This window comes from Rana temporaria, chromosome 3, assembly GCF_905171775.1.
Source record: "Rana temporaria chromosome 3, aRanTem1.1, whole genome shotgun sequence".
NCBI lineage: Eukaryota > Metazoa > Chordata > Amphibia > Anura > Ranidae > Rana > Rana temporaria.
In genome coordinates this window covers 52,606,898-52,627,104 of record NC_053491.1, presented here as the reverse complement: position 1 = coordinate 52,627,104, position 20,207 = coordinate 52,606,898, and the positions used below count along the sequence as shown (strand labels likewise).

Below are 20,207 nucleotides of genomic sequence, written 5' to 3'. Positions count from 1 at the left end.
CAGTACACTCGGGTATATTCGGCCAGGCTCGGCTTCTCACGCATAAACGTCACAGAGCGTGACTACGAGCGAAGCCGAGCCTGGCCGAATGTACCCGAGTGTACTGCGCTCGGTATATGTCGGCGCAGGCATTCAAACACGGCGCGGGAAGCGGGTATCGGCGTATATCGCGCACCCACGATTTTGCCCTGATTTTCAGGGCAAAAAAGTGCGCGATATACGCCGATAAATACGGTAGACATGCAAAAATAGAGTTGGGACTTTATAGACGCTAAAGCCTTCTCTCAGATTAACTATCCATACACAGTCATAAGTTAAAAAGAATAATTTTGTTCTTTATTACAAAATTCATTAAAAGTATGTCTAATGTTAAACATTAGACATACTTTTAATGAATTTTGTAATAAATATATTGTTTATTTTTTTTTAACCTATGACTGTGCATTGATAATTTATATTTATTTTTGTAATAGTATAAAAATAATAATTTATTATAGTAATATATTGCATTCAGAATTGTTATTATGCCTTTATAAAAGTAGATATTATTAGATTTAATTTTGTTTTATTATTATAAAAATTATTCTTAAAATCCAAAGTTCAAAGAGAATAGTTGCCAACACCCACTTTGTAGTAGGGAATTCAATAGAAAATAAATATTTGTAGCAAAATAAGGATAATCCCAATGCCACATTTGTATTTCCCCTTTAAATCATGTGTGTAGGCTGTATGCCTGATACTATTGGGCAGTTTATATGATACAGCACACAGACTGCTGGGTACCTCCTGTGAGGAGGAATCTTTTCAACATGTTGCTGATTAAAACTAGTTTAAGAGTAAATTGACATTCCAAACAGGAACTGGTTATAGACAAAGCAAGAAAATGGAAAAGTCTGAGAGGTATAGGCTTGAAAGTAATATAAGATATCTCATCATAAAACTCCATTTGAAGTACCGGGATGTTTGAACGGGGCCTCTATGCATGATGCGTAAAAATGTAAACAATGCTGTAGGTATGTGCATTTATTTGTGTCTGGAACAGCTGTGCAGGAGAGAACTTCCAAGGAAGGTTTCTGTCATTGAATGTTTATGTTAAACTTATATATAATTGACAATGTAAAACCAGAGCGGCTTTGGAGTATGCTCTATAGTCCCATGCTATTAGGTTATTCTATCCTGCAATATAAATATTTCTATCTGTTTTGATTTTGATTTTTTACTTTAGTTTCCTTTTTTTCCCCTACAAATATAGTTCACAAATTGGATTGCTAACCATAAATTGAAAAATTGTATAATCAGAGCTAAGCACAGTAGAGCCTTATTTTTGCATCTCAAAAATAAGAAGATTATTCCTCATTTGGGGATAGTGGGTAGAGTCATGCAAGTGATTTCTTTATGCCCCTGGTCTAACATCCAGAACTGCTGGCTTAAAGCATAGATATAGCCTCATATTATAGAGGTGGGCCAAAGGGAGCCCAAAGCCCTCCAATGAACCAGTTTGAAACACAGTTCTATCTATCACAAACCTCAGAAATAATGGCATTAGGTTTGGTTCACACTAGCCCGACTCCAAAGTCACTTTTCAATCCAAATTTGATAAGACTTTGATGTAAATTTTTACACTCTTTGGCATTGAAGTCGTATCAAAGTCAGCCCAAAGTAGTGCAAGAACCTTTTCTAAAGTTGGACAGACTTGTTTAGTATCAGTTAAGACAGCACACATAGGGAAACAATAAAGGGGTTGTAAACCCTTGTTTTGTTTTTTTAAAATAACAAACATATCATACTAACCTCCACTGTGCAGTTCGTTTTGCACAGAGCCCCGATCAGCGTCTTCTGGGGTCCACCAACAGCACTTACGGCTCCTCCCCACATCGGTAAACCCCCTAGGAGAAGCGCTCTCCCAGGGGGTTACCGTGCGGGCACGTTCCCGAGTCCAGCATTTGCGTCCATAGACACAGAATGCCGGACTCGGCCCCTGCACTGGTGTCATTGGATTTGATTGACAGCAGTGGGGGCCAATGGCTGCGTTGCTATCAATCTATCCAATCAAGAGCTGAGAACCCCAGCTATAGAGGTAGAGCGTGTCTCCGGCGTGGGAACGAACGGGCTCAGGAGAGTAAAACGAGGGGGCTGGGGGCTGGTCAGGGTTAGAAGGACAAACAGGAGGGTTTACAACCCCTTTAAGTTTCATATGTCATCCGATTTGGGGTCTCAGAAGACTGATCCTATGTCGCCTCAGTGTGAACCGAGCCTTGTTGCTCATGTTGTAAACCAAGTAGAATAGTAGAATATTTCCATTGAACATGCTCCTGGAAATGGCTTAAAGCAAGTGGGTGCTGTAGCAACTATCAGCTGGGAACCAGTGTCAACACAAGTCAAATCATACACTGCCAGCACACCATGGATTTTCCAAACCGCATCCAAAATCTATAATAAAGCAATCACAACACAGCAGTAAATTGCAACATTTCAGAGCCACACAAGAACCCTGTATAAGGCATGTCATACCTGCTGAAGGAGATCTGCCTTTGCTTGAAACTTTGCTATTTACTGCTGTGATGTGATCATGTTAATACATATTTAGACACTATTTTAAAAAATGTATTAATGTGATCACATCACAGCAGTAAATAGCAAATAACGTGCTCATTTACTGCTGTGATTTGATTACGTTAATACATTTTTGGACTATTTAGAAGATCCATGGCGAGCTGACAATATGTGCTTTTGATCATTTTGATGTAGTTGTCCTTTGGTCAACTTGACATCCAAATCCACTGGTTTAAAGCATAGCACAGATACAGCATATCATTATAGAACCATTTATTCCAAACGGCACACAGCTGTTTTGGGTGTGTTGACCATCATCAGTGCAGAGCACCCTGTAGAAGCCATTGTTTCCATGCACTGTAATGATGATGGCCAACAAGTCTGAAACAGCTGCAAGCAGTTCAAAATTAGATTTTTCTAGAATATAATGCTGTATCTGTGCTATAATATGTAAATCTGAATGTAAATTTAGCCAAGAGGCAACTATCCTAAAATAAGCAATAATTGCCTTTTTTTTGTGATTGAATAGGCCACTCTGCTTTGCACTGGTTAAGAGGAGGACTTTTTTGATTTTTTTCCCCACTTTCCCATAACCTGTCTGGTTATACTTTCTTATAGGAAGTGAATGTATAGAGAAAATGGACTTTAGTGGAACGACGCTATTCAAACAATAGTTAAACTACAAAAAGTTTATTTAGGTATACAAAACAAAATTAAAAGTTGTAACCGAGTTTCAATAATACTTAACATACAGAATTTCATAACTGGTATCCACCATTAACCCTCAACACTAGAGTAGAGCTCCCAAGGCAATACACAGTGCTAGGGGTCATGGGGAAAATATCCCCAATCTCCTAATACCCAAGTATAACTGCTACCACGCTTCTTCAAGAGTTGAAAAAATAAATTATAGGCAAAAAAAATCCTAGAAAATTCATTTGAACTCTTAAGCTCCTGAAGAAGTGCTGTGGCGTGAAACATGTCGAGCTGAACCATCAACTGGACATCATCACCCCACTCAGCAATTATCCTTGGGTATTAGGAGATTGGGGATATTTTTCCCATGACCCCTAGCACTGTGTATTACCTTAGAGCTCTACTCTAGTTGAAAGTCGATGGTGGCTACCAGTTATGATAATTTGTATGTTAAGGATTATTGAAACAAAGTTACAACTTTTAATCATGTTCTGTTCACCTAAAAAAACTTTTTGTATTTTAACTATTGTTTGAATAGTGTCATGCCACTAAAGTCCATTTTCTGTATACAGTCACTTCATACGGTCTTATAGGACAAGGCACCGTGTGCAAGCCTTGTCCACAGAGCTACTCTGTGTTGACACATAACATTGACTATACTTTTTTCATCAGCAGAGCTCAAATCCCCCCCCCCCCCAAAAAAAAAAAAAAGAAACCAGCTAAATGTATGGGTAGTTTTCCTCCCTATGGGTCATAGCGACCTATTATATTAAAGGATGCAAATAAGAGTTCTCCAATGGGATAGGGACATAGACACATAGACATCATTATTAAAATAAAATAAATATTTGACTGGAGTTGGGTTTTATTGCATAAGTTGCCTCTTCCTGCTTAGTAGTGATGAACAATGTATTGGGGGGCTTGTTTACTGTGCTGCTTGATACATTCAACAGCCACTAGAGAGAGACTCCACAAATCTGTGTATGCAAATAAGTCATCAAAATATGGAACATCAAGCAAATAAATACCATCAAAATGACTTTTGCATAACATTTAAAGTTTATTTACTAAAATTGCACTATAGTTTCCCTTTAAACACCCATATCCCCCCCTTTTCTTTGAAACTTTTAGAAAAAAATAAGAAACATTTTTATTGACCTACTTTATGTTACACATTAATCAGGGTTCCTTACACTTACCACATCTGGCAGACATATAATGAAAAGATCATCATATTGCAGTACTAGGTGCCAAAAGCAGGAAATTCAAGAACTGCTGTGAAAGTGAGAATAGACTGAGATAAAGTGGAGAAATCCAATTCACATTGTTTCTATGTAAACTCTATATTTATATGTTAGTCTGCTAAACGCGATTCACAATACAACATATATAGGTGAGGTGTTAGGTGATTAGACGTCACAGTTTTCAGGCTTTTATGTGTCCCATAAATCATAGCCTCTCTGTGGCAGGGTACTTTCAAAACTTGTGATTTGGATATAATCTAATGGTCTGCAATGCGTCCAATAGCTGGGGCAAGGCTGTAACATGTCCTGGCAGCCAGTTTCTTTCTTCCTCGGCCAGAAGTCAGAAAAAGGGTCTTTTTAATAATGATTCAGGAAATTGTTTCACATTGAAGCTGAAAGAAGATTTCATGTCGGTTTCATAGCCATTTCTCAGTTTTTGAGGCAGACATTTCTCTTAAATGTTCTCTTTGAAATTCTGTAATAAGCTCTGAATGTATTTATTTTCATGCCGGAGAATTTTTTATGCACGTGAGTCTGCACAGGTCTGCCGGAGTAAGAAGAGGTATGGGTGGGGGCCAGAGCAACTTGAAATTTGGATTCCACGTTTTAGAAAACATTTAACACTGGCCACTCGGTTTTTAATAAATAACATTGTATCTTTAGCTGTCTTTTGATCCTTTATAACCCCCAGTTAAAGAAAGGGTGTACATCATACTTTAAGTGGCCATTACGTATGATGTTGACTTCCCTGCTCATCACTAAGTCACATAGCCACAAGGTTCCTGTTGGAATACATCACTCCATTAGATTATAAAGCAGCCTTTAACATGGAGGGACCCTTGAAATATCTTTCTGGTTTCAGGTAACCCCTACTTATTATTACATCTACAACTTACAAGACATTAGTGCTAAGTAGTGCATATAAGAATAAATACTAGAATTAGGCATGTGGCATACTTAGCACATTTAAAAAACAGGGCTACCCTAGACAACAAAATAATTTTGTAATAATTTGTATTGTTTAATAGAAAAGGAGAGTTACGAGCATTCGGTTGAGACAGAAGCTTGAATAAGGAATAGTCAGTAACCAAAATAAGTAGACATGTGCATTCATTTTCGTCCGATTTTTCGGGTATGTTCGTTATCGTTTTAACAAACAAAAACGAACGCACAGAATCCGAAATCTGAAAGATCTGAGATAAAAAAAATGCTTTATTTTAGTTTTTGTTGCTACAACAGTTCGATATAGATAGGAGATTCGACATAAAGCTGACAATAGCAATCTGTGTCTATTGAACCTGCGGTCGAATGTGCCTAACCTTAACTCTATTAATCCAAAACTATTCTACATAGAGAGGAAAGATTCGACATAGAGAGAAAAGATTCAACATTATAGAGACAGTGTTGGGGTAGACCATTCGACATGAACGCGTGTCATGATCCTACGGGGTAAAATGACCGCACCAGCCAAGCAGACTCTGGCTGGAAAAAGCGCCCAGAGGCGATTCAGTTCGCATGAGTTGCGCTATACAAGTCATTCATTTATTCATTCATTCAACGACAAAGATTCAACGAAGCAGTGAAAAACATACAAACGTTGAATCTTTCATTGAAGGCTTATGGTGTCTGTTGAAAGTTCTAAGAAGATTTGACGAAGCAGCTAAACTGTACGATGCTGCAATCATACATTTCCGGTCAAATGCTCGGCCCATAGGCTATAGAAGAATTTGAATGTTAGTTGACTGGTAATAATAATTTATAAATATAAGTATTACTAGTGTCATACAACATTAGAATTCTTCTATAGCTTGTAGGCGGAACATTCGACCGGAAATGTACGATTGCGGCGTCGTACAGTTTATCTGCTCCGTCGAATCTTCTTAGAACATTCGACAGACACCATAAGCCTTCCATGACAGATTCGACCTTAATTCAGATTTTCGGACGACTGCATTTTTTAATGAAACTAAATAAATAAAAACGAATTTCGGAAGTAACTAAATCAATTTACAATGCACATGTCTACAAATAAGTGTTAATGTGCATGGGACATCACACAATGCCATGATATAAAGATCTGTACATAATACCAGTACATGGACAAAAAATAATAATCAAATAAAAAAACAGTAATAAAGTTGCTTTAACTACTTGCCGACCAGCCGCCGTATAACAGCGGCAGGTCGGCTCGGCTGCGCGAGATCACGTAGCTATACGTCATCTCGCGTTTCCGCTCGCCCCTGGTGCCGACGTGCGTGCCCGGTGGACGCGATCACCGCCAGGCTCCCGTGATTACTCGTTACAGAGCGAGAACCGGGAGCTGTGTGTGTAAACACACAGCTCCCGGTCCTGTCAGGGGGAGAAATGACGGATCGTCTGTTCATACAATGTATGAACAGCGATCAGTCATTTCCCCTAGTCAGTCCACCCCCCCTTCAGTTAGAACACACCCAGGGAACATAATTAACCCCTTCCTCGCCCCCTAGTGTTAACCCCTTCCCTGCCAGTGGCATTTTTATAGTAATCAATGCATTTTTATAGCACTGATCGCTATAAAAATGCCAATGGTCCCAAAAATGTGTCAAAAGTGTCTGAAGTGTCCGCCATAAGGTCGCAGTACCGATAAAAATTGCTCATCACCGCCATTACTAGTAAAAAAAAAATATTAATAAAAATGCCATAAAACTATCCCCTATTTTGTAAACACTATAACTTTTGCGCAAACCAATCAATAAACACTTATTGTGATTTTTTTTTATGAAAAATATGTAGAAGAATATGTATCAGCCTAAACTGAGGAAAAAAAATGTTTTTATATATTTTTCGGGATATTTATTATAGCAAAAAGTAAAAAATATTCCTTTTTGTCCAAAATTGTCGCTCTATTTTTGTTTAATAGCGCAAAAAATAAAAACCGCAGAGGTGATCAAAAATCACCAAAAGAAAGCTCTATTTGTAGGAAAAAAAGGACGTCAATTTTGTTTGGGAGCCACTTGCACGACCGCGCAATTGTCAGTTAAAGCGACACAGTGCCGAATCGCAAAAAGGGGCCCGGTCATTGACCAGCAATATGGTCCGGGGCTGAAGTGGTTAAAGCCCAATTACAGCCTTGGTTTGTGAAAATATTTTAAAAACCTTGTTGTATAAAGTAAATGATTGCTGGTCCTTCAGGCTGTGCAAGTTTATGGGATTGATTTACTAAAGCAGCAAAGTGAGCTAAGTGACTAAGGTGAAGCCATGCTCCACCCAATCTTTTACAAGGGCAATTAATTAAAACAAATTAAAAATAAGATTTATTCTTACACATGATTACACAACACTTCACCTTATTCACTAGGCTCTGTTAATGTTAACTTGGAAAAGTAAACAGTCTGCCCTTTCAGTGAGCAAATCCCAATTAGTTAGCAGGCTCACCTACAGTAATGCACGCTCTCAGCTGGGTTGATTTACTATAGGCAAATTGACGGAGCACTTTGCAAGGGTGTTTGCTCCAGAGCTTAGTAAATTATTATATTATTATTATACAGGATTTGTATAGCACCAACTGTTTGCCCAGCGCTCTACAACATGAGGGGAAGCTCTGCTGACTTCAATCGTCCGATCAAATGCTGTATTTTTTTCCTTGCATGCGATTGGGTGTTCTTTGCAAAGTGAAGCTTTACCTCATTTACTTTGCACTTGCAAATGTAACTGTCTGAAATGTAAAGATGGTCATAAACTGTGGAAATTTTCTGATAAATCAGCTGAAATTCGCTTTTTGGGTGGCCCTGTTGCCACCTGACTTCCTTTTTTTGGAAAAAAAAATGTGGAAAATGTTTGGCCAAACAGTGGCTGTGTCATGTACCTAGTAGTTGAGCCCCAATTGGCCTCTCGTACGGATCCCACTCATGGACCCTGGTGGGGTAACAAGAGGCACAGGAATCAGGAGTGGTATAAGCGCCTGGCAGGATCGACAGCGGAGGGACAGTCCAGAAGCCCAGGAATTCCTTGCAGGAGACAGGAAAACAGGAAACAGGAACTGGAACAGCAGGCAGGTACCCAGAGCAGACAGGGTCAAGACGGCTGACAGGTTAGTGGACTGGAACTGGAGTAGAGGACCGGGAATCTGGAACAGCTGACAGGCTTAGCAGGCTGGAACTGGAGCAGTGTACCGGAACCAAGATAAGACTGGAACAGCTGAAAGGCTTAGCAGGCTGGAACTAGAGCAGTGAACCAGAACCAGGATCAAGCAGGATGCACACTGGGAATGGTCAGGCAGGCCGGGTCGGGGATTAGGCGGGCAGCAGAGGATCAGAGGAACAGGCAGGAGACTAGTCAAAACAGGCCGAGGGTCAGGTAGAGACAGATAGCTGGGATGGTCACAAGTAAGCCGGGTTATCACCGGTACAGGTCTCAGATAAAGTAAAGGCACACGGAACGCTGTAGAGCAGACAGCAAAGTTTGTGTGTAACAGGCAGGTTTAAATAGTTCACATGAGCGCCCGCGTTCCCCTGCCCACACATGTGCGCAATCGCATGCGCAGTGGCGCCCGCGATTGCACGCCAGTGAGCCTGGGATGCCTGTTACTGGCAGGATCTTCCTGACAGGCTGCATCCCATAAAATAAAGCCTCTGTTCAGGCTTTCAGAGTCCCCACCATTGGTTGTGAAAATAAAACAGCCAAGCAGAGGAATTTTTACATTTATGCTATATAGCATCTATATAGATCTAAGGCCCCGTACACACGGCCGAGGAACTCGACGTGCCAAGCACGTCGAGTTCCTCGTCGAGTTCTGGGATGAAGCCGCCGAGGAGCTCGGCGGGCCGCCTTCTCCCATAGAACAACGAGAAAATAGAGAACATGTTCTCTATTTTCTCGTCGAGCTCCTTGGCGGCTCCATCGAGCCAAAACTGTACAGACGACAGAGTTTCTCGGCAGAATCCGGGTTTTGACCGGTGAATTCTGCTGAGAAACTCTGTCGTGTGTACGGGGCCTAAGACCTTGTTTTGGGGCAGTAAAATGCCCTCCAAACGCCCCCTCCCCCAAAGTTGCAAAGGCAACCGTACCAGGTTGTACACATATCAAACACCCTCCACCATGGATTGCTTTTCACGGGTCATTACAGGTGTAAATGTATGACCAGATTTGTTACGGTGTGTGTGTTGGGGGAAGCAAAGGGCAGAGCAATAGTGATTGTTTGCTTCTTCTAGTGGCTAATCTACAAATCCCAATATTTAATAATGCAAGAAGAATATGGAAGAGCATGTGAAAATCACTTAAAAGTGACTCTACTTGCCGACCAGCTCACATACATTTACTGCTGCAGGTTGGCTCTCCTGCGCGAACTGACAGCCGCCCGCGATCGCTGTATACAGAGGCAGAACGGGGATCTGCCAATGCAAACAAGGCAGATCCCCATTCTGACAGGGTCATCTCAGAGATCTGCTGTTCTCAGTGACCGGGAACAGCTATATCTGTCATATCCCAGGCAGCCCATCCCATCGCTGAAGGAGCACATTTAACCCCTTGATCGCCCCCTAGTGTTAACCCCTTCCCTGCCAGTGTCATTTATACATTGATCAGTGCATTTTTGCATTTTTATAGCACTGATCAATGTAATAATGTCACTTGTCCCCAAAAAGTGTAATTTAAGGTCAGATTTGTCCGCTGCAATGTTGCAGTCCCGCAAAAAAATCACAGATCACCGCCATTACTAGTACAAAATAAATAAATAATAAAAATGCCATAAATCTATCCCCTATTTTACAGACGCTATAACTTATGCACAAACCAATCAATATACGCTCACTGCGATTTTCTTTTTACCAAAAATATGTAGAAGAATACATATTGGCCTAAACTGAGGAATAAATTAGTTTTTTTATAAAAAAATAAAAAAAATTAGATATGTATTATAGCAGAAAGTAAATTTTGTTTTAATTTATTTTTTCAAAATTATCACACTTTTTTGTTTATAGCGCAAAAAATAAAAACCACAGAGGTGATCAGATACCACCAAAAGAAAGCTCTATTTGGGAAAAAATATAAATCAATTTTGTTTGGGTACAGCGTCACACGGCCGTACAATTGTCAGTTAAAGCGACTCTGTGCCATATCGCAAAAAATGGCCTGGTCATTAAGGGGGCAAATCCTTCCAAGGCTGAAGTGGTTAAGTCAGCCACTGCAATCATAGCTTAAAACATGTCCTCACTACAAGCATACTTTACTTTCCCTTTCAATTAGCAAAGCATTTTCTTCTGCCAACTCATTGTAACTACAGACTGGAGCATAATTAAGCAGCATGTCAACATTTTGTATTTTGGTAAATAACAGACGCTAACATAAAAGGTCACAATAAACAATGACTTTGTAATGCAGCAGCCAGTAAATGTTCTTTCATTTACATGGACGTACAATATAATATTTAGTTCTGTACATTGTGCAACCACAAGCGAATGAGCACTGATATTTGCAATATTGTAAAACATGGTGTTTGATTATTTCAACGCAACATGAGGACGGAAGCAAGACTTCAAATATGCTGAGATATTTTATAAAATGTAATCTTAAACAGATGGCAATACAATTACAGGAGCTAGACATGCATAGATTCATTTAGCAGAAAGATGCACAGGTTCACTGGAAAGTTTACTAAGGCAATTTTAGAGGCCCCAGCGAGGTCTTCTAGTAAATGTAAAAGCTGCATGTAACTGTTTACTGTACATGACACACCTCTGTACATTATTAGATGGATTTTTTTTACTGTGCCTTGGTATATGTACAAATCCAAGAAAATAGGCGAGGAAATTTAAAATTGAAAGGTGCAAGTAAGTAAAAGCACACAACTAGCTTAAAGTGGATGTAAACCCAACATTTTTTTATTTATTTTTTGATGTCACAATGTAGAGTATAAAATGTCCTATCATCTGTGCCCAGTCTTGCCACACAGAGTTAATCCAGCTCTGAGCAATCCTCTTTTATTGTTCAGTGAAAATGAACAAACTTCCAGATAAAACCCTGTCTAAATAAAAAGTCCATTCCTCTCTCCTTGCTTTGAGTGACAGGTTATTTACATATCTAGCTTGGACATGTTTATCATATGTTATGTTATGTTTATCATAATATGAGGTGATCCACAGTTCATTGTATATTACCAGGATGTGTTATGTGGGGGAGGGTGGATTTCTCACTTTTTATACTGTGGATCACCTCATATTATGATAAACATAACATAACATATGATAAACATGTCCAAGCTAGATATGTAAATAACATGTCACTCAAAGGAAGGAGAGAGAGGAAAGGACTTTGTGTTTAGACAGGGTTTTATCTGAAAGTTTGTTAATTTTCACTGAACAATAAAAGAGGATTGCTCAGAGCTGGATTAACTCTGTGTGGCAAGACTGGGCACAGATGATAGGAAATGTTATACTCTACATTGTGACATCAAAAAAAAAAAAATTGGGGTTTACATTCACTTTAATAGATTGCTTCTTTGAAAACATGTTAGATCTGATTCATGAAAACTGGGGAAAATAATAAGACCAAAAACTTGGAGTTGTTACCAATAGCAGCCAATCTGGTTTCACATTTCAGTTTTTGTAAAAAAAAAAAATCTTATTGGGCATTATGGGCAACCTTAAAGGGGTTGTAAAGGCTTGTTTTTTTTCACCTTAAAGGGGTTGTAAAGGTTTGTTTTTTATTTTCTAAATAGGTTCCTTTAAGCTAGTGCATTTTTGGTTCACTAACCTTTTCCTTTGATTTCCCGTCTTAATGTTTTTTTTCTTTGTTTTCTTTGTCTGAATTTCTTACTTCCTGTTCCTCCTCAGTAAGCTGTTCTGGCTGATTAACCCCCAGCCAGATGATGGGGCAAGCTTACTGAGGAGGAATAGGAAGTAAGAAATTCAGACAAAGAAAAAAAACATTTAGCTTAAAGGAACCCATTTAGAAAATAAAAAAACAAACCTCTACAACCCCTTTAATGCATCCTATGCATTAAGGTAAAAGAACACCTGTCAGTCACTGGCCCCCAAGCCCCCCCCCCCCGTTTTACTTACATGAGCCCCTTCATCTCTTCGGCACATCCCCACCGTCCTTCTCTCCATGGAGTCCCGGTTTTGATTGGATAGATTGATAGCAGCGCAGCCATTGGCTCCAAAGTGAATGCATCTTTATTTTATTTGCCATCCGAAGAGTGCATGAATTCAAGACACAGAGGTCTGTGCTTTCACCAAGATTCACACGACTTTCTGCACGATTCCTGTTTCTAATGGACTTGCATTAGAAATGTGATGACCCTTGGTTGAAAGTCTTGTGAATCCTGGGTGAAAGTTATATGAAGAAATTGATAAATAAACCTCTACACCTTTACTAAATAAACCCAATGTCCTCACTGCTAGGAGCCATAAATGGTGACTTCTATTCTGCATTTTTTTAAGATTATAAATAGCTATAAGCAGACGTGTTATATTATATAACAGATAAGTTATGTTAATATAGAAGTAAAGAAGTTTTCGTTAATTGGGATTGATTTTTGAATTGGACAGGGTTCGGGAGGGGAAACTTGGGAATGTATATCAGGATAAGGAACGATAAGGAACTATAAGAATTATGGGGGGAGAGAGCACGGGGAATGGGCTAAAATAAAATGGGAGGGCATGGGACAGAGTCCCCCCATGTCCGAACATTAGGAAATTTTAAGTTCTTTTTGTTTATTAAATGCTACCCCCTATAGGGCCCTCCCCCTTTTTGTCATGGACCTATATTGGGAGTTAATAGGCCACGCTCTAGGCTCGGAAGAGTGGGAGGATGGGAATTAACGGGGGAGATGAAAAGACCCCAATTGTAGGAACGCTATTGTTTAGTTTCTTTTCTTCCTCTCTTGCGTAATTTTTTCTTATTTTTTTTTTCTGTCCTTTTTTCATTTCACTTCTCTTATTGAGATGAACGGAAAGAGAGATGGTATTGTAATAAATCTACTGAATGTACTTTGATTTTATTTATCTATTTTTGTTAGATGATTGTTATTTCCCATGTTTTCTATAAAAAAAAAATATTTTCTTTTTTGAAAATAAAGAAATTGTAAAAAAAAAAAAAGAAGTAAAGGCAAAAGTTATTTATTTTCTCATTTTGGAAAGAGTAAGGCAGGTACTGTATTTAACCCCTGTCCAGGTTACACATCTGTGTCCCATTGAGAAGATTACCCCTCATTTCTTGTCCTATAGCCAAAAGAGGAAGTAACAGAATCCCTGGTTGTAACCAGAACATGTGTTCTCATTGGAATAATTCCCTTCTCTTCCTTTTCTGGTGACAACCCAAGATTTGGAATTTTCTTTCACTTTAACTCTAACAGGAAACATAACAAATAGAGGGGATAGCTCTTAGTTATACTTTAATTCTGAATATCCAAATATGTGCCAGGGAAAAAAGAATGATTACACATAGCTGAATTAACGCATTGAATCAAACTCTTTGGCCTCCTTCACACGGGATGTTTCAATATGTACATCCATGTTTAGGGCCATCTTTGCCTGCATGAGATGCACAGGTGATCCGTGCATACATGTGTAGGCGGTCCTGTTCATGTCAAAAAGGACACATTGACTACATGGACACAACCTGTTGTCCCAATATGGCATCAGTGCAGGTGTGGGTGCATATCCCCAAAGGCAAACTGGGCCTTCAGAGACCTGCACGGATTTAAAATTGGGACCAGAGGTTATGTCCATGCAGCCACTGCATTTCACTTGACATGAATGGGACTTCCTTCATGTACCTGTGCATCTTGTGCAGGCAAAGACGGCTCTCATACAGGTGTATGCATTGATACTTCTCATGTAAACTAGGCCTTATGCAGAATGGATACCTTCCTTGTTCTCAGCATTTGCCTGCAGTTACAGTTCAGATGCAGACAGGCTGAAAGCAAACAAAGCAAAGTTTTCTCAGGCCTGGGTCTGTGATGGCCCTCAAAGCAGGGGGAAGGAAAAAGCATACGTGACAGCTTATATTTGTAAAGCTGTTTGGTATCTCTGGATATATTTAAAAAGCTAATGTGTTTTACATGTTCAATTATCCTTAATGCTTTGGTAGAGACTTTGAAGGAAATAGTATTACGGGCAAGGTGCGATTTTCAAATCAAACACATTTATGTCTAAGCAGAATGTTTACAATACCTGTGCGTATTTATTCTAAACAGGTGGCAGATTGGACCCTGGAGCAGATGCTCGGCAACATGTGGAGTAGGAATACAAACAAGGGATGTGCATTGCTCTGGCCTGGCTGAGTCTGGCAACAATTCTGAACAAGAGTGTGGCGGTAACAAGCCATCGGCACTGCAGCCATGTAACCAGAATGATTGCCCTCCAGCTTGGCATGTGGAAGACTGGCAACAGGTATCTAGATACAACTTGTTATTTTTTTCCTTTGTTCATTTACAATGTTTTTGTTACTCACAAAAGAGGAAGCTTTTCCCAAGACCTCTGCAATCATGAACTCTAGATCATAGATGCTGTTTTGCTTTGTCTATTAAGGTTGCTTTGCAGTAAAACAAGAAAACATAAACCCCTCTGTAGACATGCAAAGTATTACAAAATATGCCTACAGCATGCACAAGCTATCTATTCTTATTCAATGTATGTGATAGGCATACACTAAACAGTTACTTAACTTGGTTCTTCCTGGTGATAGAGCCTTCTTCCAGGACCCTAAACTGATTCTTGCTTCTTGGAGTCCTGCAACACCTTGCCTCTTCCTTTGTCTCTAGCACAAACAACCAGAAGTGCTCCTTTGTCTTGAGCAAATGGTTGTGTCCGAGTCCTCTTTCCCTTCCCCCTACTTCCTGTGGCATCACTTCCTGTCCTGAGTTCACGAACCAGTCCAACATGTTCATTAGCTTGTGAACTGGGGAAACCCGGCTTCTAAAAACAATACATGGTCTTAAAAATGTTATTACATATTTATGCTATAAAAATCACTAAAATAGCCATTGCAAGACAGATGCTCAATCCTTTGGGTTCTGCTTCCCATTCTCCATTTAGCAAAGTCCTGGAGTCCTGGAGTCCACTTTATTATTCAGCACATATACAAACACTGACACTCCACCCAGTATCCTCCATCTAACATGTTTTGCCCTAGTAGTAGATAAAGGAGGATCCTGGGTAGAGGTGGCTGTATGTGCATCTGATGAAAAATAAAGTTTATTTTATCCTTTGAATACAGCTTATCTCTCTTCGTCTGCTCTTAGGGGTATCTGCTGTCATGTCACAAGACTACGCATAAGGTAGTCATAGAAATGCTTTCATGGGCTTTGCGCTCGCCCTGGTCTTCTCTACGTGGCCCTACTTTTAATATTCAACACCACTGTTTGTGGGCTCCATATCACTGTGACTCTTTGGTCCCTGAACAGAAAAGGGTGTCTGGTGCATCCAGAAACATAGAGACACAATTGAGGTAAAACTGATAAAAGAGAGGGTGGGAATGGAAGGGGCCCTTTTCTAGACTTTGTACTAAGGCGCTTACTGCTATAGTAATGCTGCTGCCTGCATACCTGGGTAGGGGGCAAAACAATGCAATCGAAACCCACCACAGTGGTGCCTTTTATTGTTTAGCCATTGCTAGCATACTTGACTTTTCTGAGGATGCCTGGGGCCTAGGTCTTATGAGTCACAATACATAATTTGGACCTTCAAACTGTTATGTGTGTACCCCTTTATAGGAGAAGTTTGGGGTTAGCAAAAAAAAACTACATATTTACCTCTGTGCTGCAGCCTTCATGTGACATTGCAGCAGTCCCAAGACCACAAGCTGAGTGATTGCCTTGCCAGTGATGAGTCAACTCTTAGTCTGCTCACAACTGAGAACAGTGACTGTTAGTTGCTGCCCTTGCTCTGCTCCTCCAATGCTGACGCACCAGGCATGGGGGGGGGGGGGTTTGGTGTATAGAATGGCACGGCTGCGCATATCGTACCCGTACGCCCCCTTTAAATCGCGACTTGGCGGATGCACGCCTGACACAAGCTCCGTGAGTGTGACCGCAGGTCCCGCGGACTAGATGTCCGCCGAGTGCCCACGATCGTATCACGGAGAGGCAGAACAGGGGGATGCCTTTTTAAACAAGGCATTTCCCTGTTCTGCCTTGTGACAGGACAGTGATCTACTGCTCCCTGTCACCGAGAGCAGTTATCAATGTTGTGTCACTCGTAGCCCAGCCTCCACACAGTTAGAATCACTCCCCAGGACACACTTATCCCCTTCCTCACCCCCTAGTGGTTAACTCCTTCCCTGCCAGTGTCATTTACACAGTAATCAGTGCATGTTTATAGTACCGATCGCTGTATAAATGATAATGGTCCCAAAATAGCATCAAAAGTGTCCGATGTGTCCGCCATTATGTCGCAGTCATGATAAAATTCGCTGACCATTACTAATAAAAAATAAAATGCCATAAATCTTTTGTAGACGCTATAACTTTTGCACAAACAAATCAATATACAGTTATTGTGTTTTTTTTTACCAAAAATATGTAGAAAAATACATAACGGCCTAAACTTATTTTTTATATATATTTTTGGAGGATATTTATTATAACAAAAAGTCAAAAATATTGCTTTTTTTTTTAAAATGTTCACTCTTTTTTTTGTTTATAGTGCAAAAAATAAAACCTGCAGAGATGATCAAATACCACCAAAGAAAGCTCGATTTGTGGGAAAAAATGACGTAAATTTTGTTTGGGAGCCACGTCGCACGACTGCGCAATTGTCAGTTAAAGCGGCACAGTGCCGAATCGCAAAAGGTGGCCCGTCATTGGGCAACCAAATCCTCCGGGGCTGAAGTGGTTAAAAAATATTTTTGGCGTACATGAAAGGTCTCCAAGATCTAACAGGTTTCCCATTTCAAAGCTAACATTTTAGAAAGCAGTGTACTGGTTCCCTCATTTCAGTGTCCTCAGGTCTAATGTACAATTAATTAAACAACTAAAAATATAAGAGAGCTTGTTTTTTAAGGAAAATACTTTTTAACACTAACAAATCTTGTAACACACTTAGATTGTTATTTTAAATTGCAGAAACCTAATGTTGATGTATTGTAACTCATTTATATGAAAAGACATGGCTTTTAGATAGCAGACATAATACCGTAAATGTGACTACATACCAATCTGTTTAGTAGAGGTGTCTGGACAAGTGACACTGTTGTGTTATGAGACTTTTGCTGTGCGTTGGGTAGTTGACATGCACCATGCAATACCCTGTGACTGAAGTGATACTGATGGACTGAACAATGCTGTGCTTGTGTTCTCAGTGTTCTCGGACGTGTGGAGGAGGTGTCCAAAACCGCAAAGTGAGTTGCAAACAGTTGTTGGCAGATGGGAGCTTTATGAAACTTTCTGAAGAACTCTGCCAGATGCAAAAACCAGCTAGTTATAAACCTTGTGGGAAAGTAGATTGTCCCCTGCAGCTAACTACAGGAGAATGGTCCAAGGTCAGTGATATTTACAAAGGCTGCCACAATAAACATTACGGCTTTGGATGTAAATGTTGTTGCTTTTTTGTCATCGCTTAACCTTCCTGGCGGTATGATTATTTCAGATGTTAGGTGCTGAAAGCGGTACCATTATTTTGCAAGGAAATTCAGTGTTTTACATTGTAGGCCTGTAATCCTTAGGAATAACTCACTTAAATCTGTCCAAACAAGAGTCTAGTAGGCATCCCGGGTATAATAAAGTTTGAAAAACAAAATCATAAATTATAATATAATAAATAATTATAAATAATTATAACAAATAATAATATAAGTGTAATAAAAATTATTCAATAATGTACGGTAATCAACTCAAAATCACTGAAATTTGCTCAGTTGCAGAATTGTCGCTGTCATTACTTTTATTTTTTTATAACGAATTTCCCCACAAATCACTATCGCTCAATTCTGCAAGTGATTATAATTTATTATTGCTGTTTTCTAGCTGCTCTAAAATCACTTTTGACATAAAGGGACACTTTTGGTTGCTATGGACAATCTACAGTTTGCAGGCAGAAAGAACAGTTTTTATTATATAAAAGTACATGTAAGACACTGGGCAGACCACTAGGGACAAAGGCGGTGTGTATTTTTTACATACAGTACTGTAATCTATAAGATTACAGTATACTGTATGTATTGTGTTTATTTACTTTTTTGAATTTTGCGCCGTTCTCCGCCCCTGTGCGTCGTAACGGCGCAGGGAACGGAGATCTGCAGCACACAGGGACACTGTGTGAATCGAGCGAGGACCCGCTCGCTCACACAGCGGGGAGGCATCACAGGATCCAGGGACAAGGTAAGTAACTTTGTCTGTGGCTGCTGCGAGGCGAGCCCGAGTCTGGCTCGGGGATAGCACTTTTGGTACAGAAATCCTACCCCGAGCCAGACTTGGGAATACCGCCAGGGTGGTTAAAGAGGCCGGGTCACTATTTTTAAATCTCAAACCGAAGGCATGCCTGCAAAGAAAAGGGTTTATAATCAGTCCTTTTGCCACCCATGCTACTAATACTTTTTGTCTTTGAGAGCTATACTAAAGCCCTCGGGAATTCCGCCAGGGAGGTTAATTGTCAAATGCAGGCTTCTACATTTGAACACAGTGCAGCTCAAAAACATGTGTTTGAACTGCTTTGTCTGCAGTGCATTTCCTATAGCAGTGGTTACCAACGTTTTGGTCCTTATGGACCAGTAAACTCACAGTTTTGCATCCCATGGATCACTAACATGAATTTGACATGCCTTGTACACACAATGCTCCAGCTCTCTGCAACCCCCCCACCCCCCTGCACTCTGAATCACAGTGATGACTCCTCATTGGATCTCAGGCCTCGTACACACGACCGAGGAACTCGGCGGGCAAAACAGATCGTTTTCCTCGTCAAGTTCTTGCTAGGCTTGTCAAGGAACTCGACAAACCAATTTCTCCATTCCAGTTGAGGAAAAAGAGAACATGCTCTCTTTTTGGCTCGTCGTGTTCCTCGACAGTTTCCTCGCTGAAAAATGTACACACGACCGGTTTCCTCGGCAAAAAAAAATCTCCCACCAAGTTTCTTGATGGATTCTGCCGAGGAAACCGGTCGTGTGTACAAGGCCTCACCTCCTTATCCAGCCATGTACTCAAGCTCCTTGCTCCCTTTCACAGTCTGTAATCAGCGCTGTCATTGGAAGTCCCCTCCTTCTTCACCTCCTGCTCTCTGCACTACTCCCGGCACCTTCATCACACAGGAGCCGTATCAATAGAGAAGGTATTGGGTATCAATTCACGCTGAAAGTATTGACTGTCAGCGCACATTGAGAACAACACTGGAAACAACATTGGGCGATATAGGGCAGAACCCCTGGGACCACCAAAAAAATTCTTGTGGACCATCAGTGGTCCAAGGACCACTGGTTGGCGACTGCTGTCCTATAGGACATGTTGCTTTCAGACAAACACTAAATGGTAATTTGTTGATCTGTATTTGACATGAATCCCAAACATTCAACGGAAATAAGCAAAGCCCATGTACACAAGCTCTAAGAAGGTCAGCAAGGGCAGCTCTTTTTTTCTCTAAGGACTAGTTTACTTTTAAATCAAACTGGTGGCTTCCAATAGACATAAGAGTGAACTCAATATAGCATAAATCTTGTCCTATTTTTAGTACAATGTATAGGGGTATATTTGCTTGAATAAAAATATTTAGTATTGCAAAATTTTTTATATTACTGACAAGTGTA

At 40.2% G+C, this 20,207-nt stretch overlaps 1 protein-coding gene across 2 annotated transcripts in view; it reads left to right on the top strand.

The window, feature by feature from the left end:
- Positions 1 to 20,207, top strand: part of ADAMTSL3 (ADAMTS like 3) — a 634,062-nt gene that overhangs the window by 522,591 nt on the left and 91,264 nt on the right. For both annotated transcript variants that reach the window (XM_040342560.1, XM_040342561.1), the window contains exons 18-19: positions 14,668 to 14,863; positions 17,772 to 17,951. In XM_040342560.1, the coding sequence (XP_040198494.1) occupies positions 14,668 to 14,863; positions 17,772 to 17,951 (376 nt within the window). The remainder of the gene's footprint in view (positions 1 to 14,667; positions 14,864 to 17,771; positions 17,952 to 20,207) is intronic.